Source organism: Phycodurus eques, chromosome 20 (assembly GCF_024500275.1).
Source record: "Phycodurus eques isolate BA_2022a chromosome 20, UOR_Pequ_1.1, whole genome shotgun sequence".
Lineage (NCBI taxonomy): Eukaryota > Metazoa > Chordata > Actinopteri > Syngnathiformes > Syngnathidae > Phycodurus > Phycodurus eques.
Genome location: NC_084544.1, coordinates 15,888,432 through 15,903,637, shown reverse-complemented (window position 1 = coordinate 15,903,637; position 15,206 = coordinate 15,888,432). Strand labels below are relative to the sequence as shown.

Sequence of the window (15,206 nt, the reverse complement as noted above, 5' to 3'; positions counted from 1 at the left end):
TGACGCCATCTTGTGGCATCTTGGTACCAAGAAACTATGTTTAAATGAGTTGAGGAACTTCATGTAGTCCTTTGTAGTCCTTTGCCGCCATCTTGTAGCATCTAGCTGCCAAGGAACTACACTATATTGCCAAAAGGTATTCGCTCACCTGTCCAAATAATCAGAATCAGGTGGCACAATCACTTTCATGGCCACAAGTGTATAAAATCAAGCACCTAGGCATGAAGACTATTTTTACAAACTCTTGTGAAAGAATGCGTCGCTCTCAGGAGCTCCAGCGTGGAACTGTGATAGGATGCCACCTGTGCAGCAAGTCCAGTCGTGAAATTTCCTCGCTCCTGAATATTCCACAGTCGCCTGTCAGCTGTATTATAAGAGCGTCGAAGCATTTGGGAAGGACGGCAACTCAGCCACAAAGTGGTAGGTCACGTAACCTGACGGGGTCAGCAGATGCTGAGGCGCATAGTGCGAAGAGGTCGCCAACTTTCTGCCGTCAATCGCTACAGACCTCCAAACTTTATGTGGCCTTCAGATTAGCTCAATAACAGAGAGCTTCATGGAATGGGTTTCCATGGCCAAGAAGCGACATCCAAGCTATACATCACCATGTGCAATAAAGCATCGGATGCAGTGGTGTAAAACATGCCACCACTGGACTCTAGAGCCACATTGGAGACGCATTCTCTGGAGACGCGGTCTCCAGAGTGACGAATCACGCTTCTTCATCTGGCAATCTGATGGATGAGTCTGGGTTTGGCGGTTGCCAGGAGAACGGTACTTGCCTGACTGCATTGTGGCAAGTGTCAAGATTGTTGGAGGGGGGGTTATGGTGTTGGGTTGTTTTTCAGGAGCTGGGCGTGGCCCCTTAGTTCTAGTGAAAGGAACTCTGAATGCTATAGCATACCAAGAGATTTTGGACAATTCCATGCTCCCAACTTTGTGGGAACAGTTTGGAGCTGTTCCCTTCCTCTTCCAACATGACTGTGCACCAGTGCACAAAGCAAGGTCCATAAAGACATGGATGACAGAATCTGGTGTGGAAGAACTTCACTGGCCTGCACACAGTCCTGACCTCAGTGCAATAGAACACCTTTGGAATTAATTAGAGCGGAGACTGAGAGCCAGGCCTTCTCGTCCAACACCAGTGTGCGACCCCACAAAGGCACTTATGGAAGAGTGGTCAAAAATTCCCATAAACATACTCCTAAACCTTGTGGTCAGCCTTCCCAGAAGAGATGACGCTTTTGCAGCTTCAAAGGGTGGACCGATGTCATATTGAACCCTATGGATCAGGAATGGGATATCACTTGAGTTCATATGTGAGTCAAGGTGAGCAAATACTTTTTTCAGTATAGTGTATGTTGAATTATGTTGAGGAGCTTCATGTGGCACTTTGTTGCCATCTTGTGCCATCTCTAGGAAATTAGAACCCTTTTTGGGGTGTCATTACTTTTACAGATTACAGATTTGTGTTATTCGCATCGGGGCTCGGTTCATATCGCCTGCAAATAGCGGGGGTTCACTGTACTTATTCAATTACCTTTGGCTTCGGAGCTGACTCCAAGTAATCCGTTGTCAGTCAGAAGTCTAAACAAAGGTCGCACTCCATATGTGTCCCTTCCAAGGAACACTTTTCGGTTTTTCGTATCCAACAGAACAAAAGCAAAAGTGCCATCCAGGAGAGCCACCGCCTTCTGAATGCCAAACCGATCATACATATGCAGCAAAACCTCACCGTCCACTTCTGTTTGGCAATCAAACTCAAATTGGTTCTTCAGCTGAAAGAAGAGTTGAACAAGAAAGTAGAAGGTGGTTATTGGCAAGTTTGTGCCTCGCAATATTCAATTGCAAATTGAAAGTAGACCAAATATTAGGATAGTGGGCCACTTTGGAGGTTCCACTGTTTGTGCACAAGTTTGTAGTCAGTGTGTGATAAAAACAAAATAGAAAGATTTAATTGAACCCAATTTTTTGGTCATAGTTTTTGCATAATGAATACCTCTTAACCATTGTCACATACAGTAAAGTAATATACATTCATATCGCATGTCTTTAAATTACAAGAGACTTTCAGTTAGTGTTGGTGTATCGATAAAAGTCATTGCTGAGGGGAAGGAACTCTGGACGTGTTGAAATTCTGTGACTTGCCACCCTAGGTGCAAATGCTACATATCAAGTAGCCATTAACTGGACTGAGTGTTTGAGTTAAAAAGGCCACGCAAGCCAACTTCTTCAATGACATGTTTGAAATGTAAACCAGGCATGTATACAAAACAAAATCTCATCGCAATTATTTTTGCCATGCTGCATGTGTATGATTTGGCTTACAGTACATTAGAGCGTGGGGGATATTCCAAAAAGCAGGTTATGTAAAAACACAAAGTAAGCTAACCCTGTGATGAGGGAAAGTCAGAAACATCCCAAAGACGGGTAAGACAAATTCCGATTCAGTCACAGACTCAATTAACCTAACCCGCGATAATCAATATTGAGGCACAACTCAATCGAAAATGATATGTTGACATTCACAGATGAATTTCTGATCAAACGGTATGGCTTTTTTTTTTTTTCATTAAAAAAAATCTCAGACACCAAAGATGTGCACTAACATCGGCGCAAATTCTGTGCATTGCACATACAATTTCTTTTTTCCTCAGAAGAGTTTTGTGTTTCGTGTATTTGTGTGCATGTTATTTTAATTCCATTTTTATTCATTTATCTCATTGAATAATTGATTGATTATTGATAAAACAATATTACTAAAATAGGTTATCACACAGATTTAACTTTTTTAAATAATTGTATTAAATTATGAGTTAATAATAACCGAATTGATTAGAAATAATATCCATCCATCCATCCATTTTCTCCCGCTTATCAGAGGTCGGGTCGCGGGGGCAGTAACTTTAGCAGAGACACCCAGACTTCCCTCTCCCCAGCCACTTCCTCCAGCTCTTCCGGGGGGATCCCGAGGCGTTCCCAGGCCAGCCGAAGGACGTAGTCTCTCCAGCGTGTCCTGAGTCGTCCCCGGGGTCTCATCCGGTGGGACGTGCCCGAAACACCTCACCAGGGAGGCGTCTGGGAGGCATCTGAATCAGATGCCCCAGCCACCTCATCTGGCTCCTATCGATGTGGAGGAGCAGCAGCTCTACTCTGAGATCCTCATGGATGACCGAGCATCTCACCCTATCTCTAAGGGAGAGCCCGGACACCCTGCGGAGAAATAATACAATCTTGAAATAAGTAAGAATTACTATTTTATTGGTAAAATTAATGTAACTCATCTGGATCTTTGAACAGTGACGTATTGAAGCTCCCCCCCCCCCCCCCCCCAATGCATCGCCAAACTTAATGTCATCCACATCTTCCATTGATGACCCACTTGAGCTTAGGACAAAAACAAAACAAAACAAAACAAAAATCACGGCGTCAGGTCGGGTAAGTGGGGAGGTTACTCCAGGACGGCAATGTTCTTCTCAGCCAGGAACTGTTGAATATTCAAGGCAATGCGAGGAGGTACGTTGTCACGGTGAAGCGGCCACGAGTTGTCCTGTTACAACTCTCGCCTCTTCTCACACACTGAACGAAGCAAAGAGCGGGGGTGGTCTCTTTTCTTGATGATGGCCCTCACCTTGAAGAATGCGATCAACATGACTTCTTGTCTTGTTTTCTTCGGCCTCTGCAACACTGGCCTTTTCCGCTGAAGGCTGGGTTCTTTGGTCTCCGGGTCCTACTCGAAGATCCATGGCTCATCACAGCAAGACTGTTTTGCTTCAAGACAAAGGACATACTAACACATTTGCATGTGTCGATCGTTCTGGTCATCGTTCAGTTCTGGCACCATCTTTGTGAAAACTGTACGCATGCCCAAATCTTTGATCTTCAATTCATCTTCCAGACGTTTCATGCACAGCTCCTTTACGATTAATCAAACTGTCCCCCAACTATCACCATGTACCATTTGTCTGACGCGCTCAGCATAACAACGGTAAGCAGAATGCATTTTCATAGTTTAATTCCATGGAGGAGGTAAGTAATTTCACATTTTTCTTTCCGTTGCTACGGTGAGTTAACATATCTGGACTCCACTTAACTCAAGGTGAACATGCTATAAGCTGATTGACCGAATCAGCTGTTCTGGAAAACAACTCCCTAAGCCATCTCCTTATCGTAGTGAAGGGGTTGTGTCCCCCAATGGTCTTCGGAGCTAAGTTGTCATAGGCTTTATGCCGCTGCAGGGCTCTACACTAACTTTTGCACTGGTAGCACTGGTGCGACCAACTTTTTCAGTTGGTCAAACAGCACATGATTTGCTCGCACCCTTTTTTGGGGAGGTACAGCATGACCATGCATGCTGATGAATAGTTGCGTTAACTGGCCTACCGTAGTTTTATGAAGCAAAGATCGACAGTGATGCGAGATATAATATTTGCAAACTATTATCCTGGGAACAAGAAGTTTGTCTGCAACACCAATGGCTGACAACACAGGTCAATTATTTTATACACAGGGTGTATTTGTATTTGAAATCATGGCTACACTATAATGAATTGTTAACAAAATGCCTACCTGATCAACACTAGTCATACATGATCAAATTTATTCATCTGGAATTGCACTAATCTGACGTCATGCCAATTGCAAAATACGTTTTATTTATTTGTGTATGAACTGTAGTGTAAACAACAACATATTTCCATCAATAAAAACTATTATGTAAACTGTCCATGAAATTCACATTTTGAATAACAGAAGTAGTTTCGTGGAGTTTCGTGTAGTTCACCTAAACAATCACTAGATGTGACCATTGTGTCTGTTTGCATGCCTATTTAATTAGGAAGTGCTCATTTGTTTAGATGTGAGTGCAGACGGCGGTGTTTTTTACTGCAAAGACGTTAAGACGCCACGTTGTTTTATTACTTGGAACGGGTGAAACATATTTGGACACAGTTTTGAATGCCATAAGGCACTTGGAAGACCACAATGTGTGAGAAAAAAAGATACATAAAAGCAATGACGATCAAGGACTTATTTCACGGAATCGAGCAAGCGCGTCAAACAATGCCTGTCGACTGTAACCGTCAGTGGCATTACGTTGGACTTAGCCACTACAGTAGTAGTATTAGGGTTTCCATATAGTGCAAACAGCATAAAAACATTTTTAATTTTGGAAAAAAAAAAAGGTTTTTGTTTGCTGGCCGCATGCTGTAAAAACAATTGGTCTTGACTCAAAGTAAATTTTAAAAAATCATAAAACATCGATTTGCACGGATATTTTGAAGGTATTTCAATTCAGCTAGTGTTGTGTACATACCAAGGAACTTATGTCGTTAAGTATTGTGATAAATTACTTAGTTTTAAGTTGAGCAAACGCCTCATGTTTTACAGTGTGGGGAGTGAGACGCAGTGTGGTGATGGTGTGTACAATTTCCACTGAGAGTCGGAATTTATAAAGCTCGCGACAAGTGAGGCCAGAGTTGAGTGCTGCCAGCACTTCCCAGCCTTACAAACGTACAACAAAACTAACTATACAGGTAGTGTTTAGCGAAGCGGACACCATGAATGCTCGCAGTCATGAGCCCTGCCCCGGCAGGTCAACCAGGGCAAACAGGTCCTAGGTGACCAGACAAAGCATGGCTCAGAACCCCCTATCACCCTGATGCACCCATGGAGGCGAGGAGGCAACATGGGTCCACCTGGTGTTCATGTGTGGGAGGCCGAGAAGTTCCAACTAGATATTGCCTTGACACACAGCTTGGAATCAGTCCTCTTGTGAGGGGTCGGACTCTCTTCCACTCTGGAGTTGCCCCAGGTGAGAGATGCCAAGCAGGTGTGGGCAAACTTATTGCCCCGTGGCTCTTTGCCTGTACTGTATGTTGGGGTTCACACCGGTGGCCAAGGGGGTAGCCTCCCTCTGCCTTTAGATGGGGGCATGGGTCCTGACTGTTGTTTGTGGCTATCCATCAAATACTGTAGCATCTCAGAGTACCCACCCTTTTTTGAGGGCGTACTGGAGTGCACTCCTGCTGGGGACTCCCTGATTCTGCTGGGGGACTTCAATCCACACATCGGCAATGACAGTGAGACCTGGATTGGGAGGAACGGCCGCTACCCTAGCCAGAACCCAAGCGGTGTTCTGCTATTGGACTTGTGTCCTTGTCACGGATTGTCCATAACGAACACCATGCTCAAACATAATTGTGTCCATCAGTGCACTTGGCACCAGGACACCCTTGGCCACAGTTCAATGATCGACTTTGTGGTCGTGTCTTCAAATTTGCGGTCGCACATTTGGAACACTGAAGACAGGGTTGGAGCTGTCCACCGATCACCACCTGGTGGTGTGTTGGCTCCGATGGTGGATATACTGTATGTCATTATGTCAAAAGGAGTTTCAACTCGCACCTCTAGCAGGAACCTTGACCCTTTCCCGGGGAAGGCGGGGGTCATCGATTTCAGGTGGACCATGTTTTGTATCACCATTGCTATGACGGCTGACCTGAGTTGTCCTCATAAGGTGGTCGGTGCCTGTCGTGGCTGCAATCCTCGTACCCATTGGTGGACACCGGCTGTGAGGAATGCCGTCGAGCTGTAGAAGGAGTCCTATTGGGCCTTTTTGGGACATGGGACTGCAGAGCCGGCTGATAGATACTGGCAGACCAAACAGAATGCAGCTTTGGTGGTCACGGAGACAAAAACTTGAGCGGGGGAGGACTTTGGTGAGGCTATGGAGAAAAACCTCTGGATGGCTTTAAGGAAATTCTGGTCCATTATCTGGTGTCTCAGGAACGGCGGAGCATTGCACGGTCAATACTCTGTATAGTGACAATGGGGCGCTGCGAACCTCGACTTGGGACAATATGAGTTGGTCGGGAGAATACTTTGAAGAAGAAGGTTGCGGGTCATCATTGGCCCATGACCGTCTCGCCCCACCCCCGCCAGTCTCCCCAATTTTAATGCACGACACCCCACCACCCACGATCACAGTACAGTGGTAAGGGTTGCCAGTCAGGGACCTGGTAAGCATAGTAATAATAAGAAATAAATATGCCCAACCAGTCGATATGTGTTTTGGGGACTTGATATTGAAATCATGATAAATAAACACCATTATTCATTGATTTAGAAACTTAGTATTTATTTAACTACCAAAATTCAATTTTAAATATAACTTAATAGAACAAGCACAAAATAAATTAGCAACAAAATAATAATATTAAAAAATAGAAATAAAGAACAAATAAAAATAAATACAAATATTGGCATGCCTGGGGTGACTGTATTGTCTATTATATATATTTGTTTAAAAAAACTCCTTCTCTCAATATTGTGGCATTTAGCAAATAGAAATAATGTTAATCCTAATTGGCCTAAAACAGGAAAACTTTAGTCGGATTTCATGTCAGACAGTCGGGGGGGAGCATGTGTCTTTTTATACAAAGCCATGACTGTATCTGTTGTTCCTGCTGCCTTTGGCCTCTTGGGGGCAGTGTGGTATGATGCATGCATGGGGCTGCATATTACAGTAACATAAAAAAAAAAAAAAAAAAAAAAAAAAAACAGAAGAAGAGAGTAGAAGAGAATGCTAAAACTTTGTTAAAGTTGTTTTTCACAGATTAGGAAGAATATATGCTAGTGAGTATTGTTATATGGTCTGTCTGTATGTGTTACTAAGGCGTTTGTGTATAAAAATGTCATTTGAAGATAAAACCCTCCTGTGATCTAATGCTAATGTTAGCTAGCCCGTCAATGGGGATTTCCATTGACTGATAGCATAAACTGGCAATTTCTAAAACAATGTGTGTCTTGTATTTAAATATTCAATGTGAGTAAATATTTTTGTTGCACCATTCATTTTATGGTAAACTCCAACTGGGGTGTCAGTAAACTGCTTAAAGTTTACTGACACCGCTCAGGGAAGGCAGAAGAACATGCGTCACACACTTGCTACTAGCAACACAGGTTGCGTTCAGGGTGCGTTTCAAACGCAGGAATTTACATACACAACCCGCGTCGCTGCAGATTCATCGTTTTTCTTTGATTATAATGTTTTTATGATCTTTAGAAGCCAAAATAGAAATCACGAGTAAATTTGGATTAATCGCCCAGCCCTATGTGGGTACTTATACGGGTTGGTCGGTCCCTGTACAAGCAGTGCCCTCATTGGAGAAGTTGAAGCATCTCGGGGTCTTGTTCACGAGTCAGGGAACAATGGAACAAGAGATTGACAGGCAGATTAGTGCAGCGCCTGCGGCTATGCAGACTCTGAACGTCGCTCGTCTTGCGAGACGAGACACCCGGGCTCCTACCGTCCTGCCTGGGCACTTTTTGGGCTCCTTTTTTTTCCTTTTCGCCAAATCCACCTGTTCCCTGTGCGGACCGGGCCGGCCGAACACTCGGAAGCTTGACCCGCCTTCCTCAAACGTGTTCAAGACACGTAAATCCAACATTGCGGTCTACTGAAAGTTCAGATTAGTGCATATTTGGGTTTAAATTCACGAGAACAGGAATCCCCAGCTATATGCATTCACTACACGCTCATTCTACCAATCTCATATCACAAGTCAGTTTCCTTTGCCAATGTTCGTTGATACTTTGTTTGTTTTGTGTTTTTCTGTTGTTTCCCAGTAGATTCCCCATGTTAGGTCATTGAATTTTCCATAAAATTCACTACCTGCATTGTTGTGTGTTTGGGATCGAGGAAAAAACACCCTCTGGACGTCTAGAACTTTTATCAAAGTTTCCTAAAGTGTAGCAACCTCGATGACGAGACAGATAAAAAGGTTTGTTGTCATTTTTCCTACATTTTATCCACATAAAAGGTGACGTGGTATATATAAAATATCTTGATTTATAACGCTGTAATTTAAAATTACGATAAACCGGAAGTGACGCAGGCGTCGCTTGCAGCACATTCTTTTCTCCTCAATTAATTACATTTTTATTTAACCCATATACGCTGCAACCAAAAGAAAAAGTTTGCAAATTCAAGCAGCCAAAATCAGTTTGCTCTGCTGGGAGGGTCCAAGCTCTTCCTTTGAGATTAGGGTAAGAAGCCTTGGTCATCAGGGAGCTCAGAGTTGAGCCGCTGATCATCCGCATTGAGAGAAGCCAGAAGAGGCGGCTCGGGCATCTGTTTAGGATGCTCCCTGGAGGCCTCCCCATAGAGGCGTTCTGGAAATGAACCACTGGGAAAGATGGATGGATGAATGCATGGATGGATGGATGGAAACTAATATTACATATACAAGATAACTCAATGTGCTTTACATTATTCAAAGCATTTAAAAAAAAAAGAAAAAACAGCTTATAAATATTTAAAACAAAAGAGAAAAAAATAAAAATAAATAAACACAATATACAATAATATGATATGTTGATTTGCCATGGAACCCGAAAGAAAGGTCAAGTTACTTGCCTCTTGAATTTGGAGGTGCGAATGCCAGGGTATAGTTACAACCCCAATTCCAATGAAGTTGGGACGTTGTGTTAAACAAATAAAAACAGAATACAATGATTTGCAAATCATGTTCAACCTATATTTAATTGAATACACCTACAAAGACAAGATATTTCATGTTCAAACTGATCAACTTGATTTTTTTTTTTTTGAAAATAATCATTAACTTAGAATTTTATGGCTGCAACACATTCCAAAAAAGCTGGGACAGGGTCATGTGTACCACTGTGTTACATCACCTTTTCTTTTAACAACATTCAATAAACGTTTGGGAACTGAGGACACTCATTGTTGAAGCTTTGTAGGTGGAATTCTTTCCCATTCTTGCTTGATGTACAGCTTCAGCTGTTCAACAGTCTGGGGTCTCCGTTGTCGTATTTTACGCTTCATAATGCGCCACACATTTTCAATGGGAGACAGGTCTGGACTGCAGGCAGGCCAGTCGAGTACCCGCACTCTTTTACTTTGAAGCCACGCTGTTGTAACACGTGAAGAATGTGGTTTGGCATTGTCTTGCGGAAATAAGCAGGGGCGTCCATGAAAAAGAAGTTGCTTGGATGGCAGCATATGTTTCTCCAAAACCTGTATGTACCTTTCAGCATTAATGGTGCCTTCACAGAGGTGTAAGTTACCCATGCCACTGGCACTAACACAGCCCCATACCATCACAGATTCTGGCTTTTGAACTTCGCGTCCATAACAGTCCTGATGGTTCTTTTCCTCTTTCCACAATTTCCCAAAACAATTTGACTCGTCGGACCACAGAACACTTTTTCACTTTGCATCAGTCCATCTTAGATGAGCTCGGGCCCAGAGAAGCCGGCGTCAGTTTCTGGGTGTTGTTGATAAATGGCTTTTGCTTTGCATAGTAGAGTTTCAAGTTGCACTGACGGATGTAGCGCCGAACTGTATTTACTGACATTGGTTTTCTGAAGTGTTCCTGAGCCCATCTGGTGATATCCTTTACACATTGATGTCGGTTTTTGATGGAGTGCCGCCTGAGGGATCGAAGGTCACGGGCATTCAATGTTGGTTTTTGGCCTTGCCGCTTACATGCACTGATTTCTCCAGATAGTTTTTTTGGGTTTGATGAAAACCAATACGGTTTGTTGACAAATTATCGTAATTTCTCGTGTATAATGCACATTGTTTTTCCCCCAAAAATTGTGAAAAGTCAATAGTTCGCATCATACATAGGGGCAAAGTGAAACAATTTCACCTTTTATAAATGTATGCTGCCATCTAGTGGTCATGAAAAAGCCATACACTTTCATTCCAAAATACCACCGCCACCTCGTGGTTATGAGATTGGTTTACACTTTCATTCTAATATGCCAATGCCAACTCGTGGTTATAATAATGGTCTATAGTACGCTTTCATTCCAATATGACAGGGGTAGTATGACTGCAGATATGTACAGTTGTGCTGATAAGTTTATATACCCAGGCAAAATTTGTGAAATATTATTTTCCATCCGTCCTCTGAGCCGCTTCTCCTCACTAGGGTCGCGGGCGTGCTGGAGCCTATCCCAGGTATTATCGGGCAGGAGGCGGGGTACACCCTGAACTGGTTGCCAGCTAATCGCAGGATTTTTTTTTTAATTATTATTTGTTTATTTTTAAAATAAATATGACTGATGACTGAACAACAACCATCATTCATTTCTTCACGGTTATGTTTTGTTTAATGACAATACTTTTCTGAAATGCTTGACCGTTAAATTTGAATTCCATTGAAATAAAACATGGTACCTTCATGTTTTCTTTAAATAATTTTACCCATCTTTCAAATTCTGCGCGGGTAATCAAATATATGAGCACAACTGTGTTTTCTAATTTACTCAATAAAAGTAGGACTGTGAATTTCAAAATAAGAGTAAGTAAATACAAAATAAAAAAGGATTACGTGTTCAAATAAAATGCTTAACTTCAGAATAATTCCTTGTAAAAAACTAACAAAATACAGATAATACTTCATGTTTTGATCATATGGGTAGAAGCAAAATCCTGCATTGTAAAAATGCACTTATACACAGGTAGAAGGGTTTTCCAGAATTTTTAGGTCAATTTTGGGGGCACCCCCATTATACACGAGAAATTACGGTAATCTGGGAATGCCAACATATCATTTTAAATGTATTTGTGCATGAATATCAATAAAATATGGAGAAACGGACAAGCCATATTTGCTTCAGGTGGGAGGTGACTAATAGAAAGTCAGAATTTTGCATCAAAAAAACCTGCTCGCGAGCAGGTTAGGTTCACAGAGTCTGTTACCGTGATGACTGAGTCGGAATTTCTTCTCAACGCAACGGATATTTGACTCGCCCTCATCTCAGGGTTAGCTTCCTGTTACTTTTCACATCAACTGCTTGCAGGAATATCACTCAGGTTCTACCATAACTTCAGTTTACAAGCACCTTAGGCTGTGAGCTCTGCGAGCACTTAAATACCCCAGTGTGTAGACCAGGAACTCAGCATGGACATAGGAATTCTGGAGGAAGCTTCATTAATGTGCCCAGACTTTGAAAATCTCCAGCAGATGTTGGCAATATGTTACAAGAGCGTGGGGGTTTACGTAATGTGTGTCATGCGCTGTTTGCAAAATGGGGGAACACGAACATGACAAATGTACTTAATTTAATTAATCAATGCAGAATGGGATCTATTACCCATTATATAACTATTTGAATTAGACTTTATCAGTGAAAATACATAACTTTTTAAACAAAAGATAACTTGATAAACCAGGATTCAAACATTTCAGGTATGTACAACCATTTTGTCAAAATGTTCCCTGTTCATGCAGACCTGTAAAACAAACAACAGTAGAAAAGGCATCGTAAGATACTAGCATTATGCACAGAAACACGACCACATGGGAATCCACTGATCCATTTTTTTTCCTCAAACAAAACCGTCTATGGTAAGTAATGGACACCATCGTGCTACAGTATGATAAACGTAGACTTTGCCCAGAAGCGTTTTTTGAGGACAAAAGCTACTACGGTGCTGTGTTCCACCAAGTTATGGATGCCAAGACTGAATAGTTTCACACATGGACTACATTTTTATTAGTATTCTCTAAAAGAATGAAAAATGGTCACTGAAATAACTTGAAAATGACTACTTTCGGGCTGTTCCCGGCCGGGCCCCATGGGTGCAGGCCCGGCCACCAGGCGCTCGCCTTCGAGCCCCACCTCCAGCCCTGGCTCCAGAAGGTGGCCTCATGACCTGTGCCTGGGCAAGTGAAAACTGAATCCATTTATAATATTCATCATAGGGGTCTTTTTGCCGTACTTTGTCTGGTCCCTCACCTAGGACCTGTTTGTCATGGGTGACTCTGCCAGGGGCATAAAGCCCCAGACAACTTAGCCCCTAGGATCATTGGGACACACAAACCCCTCCACCACGATAAGGTGACGGCTGTAGGAGAGGTCTTTCCAAAACAGTTTCAATAAAATTGGAAGGATCTATCAGTCCAAAATATCTTGCTAAGATGAAAAATACACTGGAAACTAGCACATTTAAGACATGTTTTTATTCTTTAAGTACTTTGAGAAAATATAATATTTCAGTCAACGGCAGCGTTAAACAGTCGAGAATAAGGACGAAACTGTTGAGAGTTTACTGATAAACCGTGATAAAATTTCAAACAGCATCCACGAGTGTTGGGAGTCTCGAGCGAGCGGCGACAAATTTGGAGACTTTTTCTGGTGTTGTTGGAGACTTTGAAGAACGAGACTCCCTCACTGATTCGTTATAGCGGGAGATGTTCACCCCATCTGCCGACTACAAGTGAATCGCGCTTGCGCAAAACCGCAGCCGGCGGGTTTTGCTGGCGCCTCATTCTAAGTGTAACTAAGTGTGTGCACATTGCACATAAACGGCAGAGGTGGCTCCATGGAGAAAACAACAACCAGCGTCTGTCTCTACTCCTTCTTGCCCTTGTAGGCAAAATGGGGAATTATCTGTGAACCCTCGAGTTGCAGTCATGCTCAGCCATGAAGCCTTGATTCGGAACACTTAACACCTGGATAAAGCACCCGAGTTGACGAAAACTCCTTTAAAAGCTTAAATATAGCCACTCTCAATTTCCGAGTTCGAGCTTTGTGATATTGTCAGCTCAAATCAAATTAGTTTGGAATCATTCCTGTCACCGCTGCAGTTTCTGAATGTATAGTAGCCCGAGTAAAAGCCTGAGAACAATACACATTTTGAAGATACATTTTAATTTGTGTAAAATATTTGATTTGATTAGATGAGATTAACTACACAGCCTAATTGCAGACATTTTTTTTTTAAGAGAGTCCCACCACTAGTTAATATATTCCGGTCAATCTAATTAAATATTGTGGGGTCTTGCATGCATGACATTTCTCTTTAGTTGTTGATGTTCACAAATTCATCATAAAGTACATCTGGTTGCAGGTTTTTGTATACTGTAATTTCGATTAAAAATAAAAGTGTGTATCGGTGATTGTTTCCGTGTACATTTTGTTCAATAATATGGTGATAATACCGATAATTGCGATGATTGTCGGTCATATAATCGTGATATGACGTTGATGTACAACTGTATGTCATATCGTTTCAGCTCTGCTCCTTAGGTGTATCGTCATTGTAAAACGCTGCCGTTTATGTGAAACCCTTGCCCGTCAGCGTGGTCCATCCAGTATCAAAAAAGACCAAACAGTAAACAGTTTGTATAGTCTTACTGTGAGATGGTTGTAAATCTCTCCATTGTAGCACAGCCACAAAAAAGGACGTTTCTTGACATGCAAGGGCTGCATGCCATGCAGCTGATCCAAAATAGCCAGGTGATGGAAGCCAAAGCAGCAGTTGATGTATCCATTGATATTCTCAAAACGAAAGGCGTCTGGGCCTCTGTGTGCGATCTTCATGGCACTGGTGCACTGAGCTGACAGGCACTCGTCGCTGCCAAACATAGCCCAGATACCGCACATCTTGGATCTGTGGTAAGAAACAACAAATGGTGGCATACCAACCGTGATGAAAGGGCCAAATACTAGCAAAATTATCAAACTCTCTTTGATGGGTTTTTTTTCGTGTTCATTTGACTGCCAATGTCAATGGGGGGGGGGGGATAATTCACAATACAATGTTATAACTAAAGTGAAAGTTTAGGTATCCAGCAGGTCCAGTAGCCACAAAGAGTGAGTGTCGTTGACCTCGTAATCCAGCCATCTATCCTCAGTATGGTCGTGTGTGTGCTGGAGCTTTGGGTGAGAGGTTAGAGTACAGCCTGGACTGATTGCTAGCCAAACACAGGCCATAAATAGACACACAAAAGAAAAAAGAAGCACACATTCACACTCGCATTCATAAATTAAGAATCTTCCATAAACTTAACGTGCATGGTTTCTGTAATGTAGGAGGAAACTAGATTGCTGAACTAGAAACTAGAAAACGCCACTCAACCACAAAGAGAACATTTAAACGCCACACCGCAAGCCCGGAGTCCAGATTCGAACCACCAAACTCAGAATTGCGAGGCGGCTGTGCTAACCACTTCCCCCTTTCCCTACAATGCTTCCTATGGTGACTGCAACCCGCTGGGAGTTTTTTTACGAGGTCGGAATGCAGTAATTTGTTTACTTCCCAGAATAACTTTTTTGTGCATGTAAGTGTATATGGGGATTTACAATGCCACAAACACAATGTGGCACGTTACACTCCACCCGGAACCTGTGTGACTGTGACAACAGATGTACGAGCCACATGA

The 15,206-nt window shown here is 42.5% G+C and overlaps 1 protein-coding gene across 3 annotated transcripts in view; it reads right to left on the bottom strand.

Annotated features, from left to right (window-relative positions):
• asns (asparagine synthetase) overlaps positions 1-15,206 on the bottom strand; it is a 61,291-nt gene that overhangs the window by 25,660 nt on the left and 20,425 nt on the right. For all 3 annotated transcript variants that reach the window (XR_009767276.1, XR_009767277.1, XM_061664868.1), the window contains exons 2-3: positions 14,179-14,434; positions 1,541-1,778 (exon numbers count right to left, since the gene is read on the bottom strand). Coding sequence is in view for 1 of the 3 variants with exons in the window: in XM_061664868.1 (XP_061520852.1) it covers positions 1,541-1,778; positions 14,179-14,427 (487 nt within the window). In the remaining 2 variants the exon portion in view is untranslated. The remainder of the gene's footprint in view (positions 1-1,540; positions 1,779-14,178; positions 14,435-15,206) is intronic.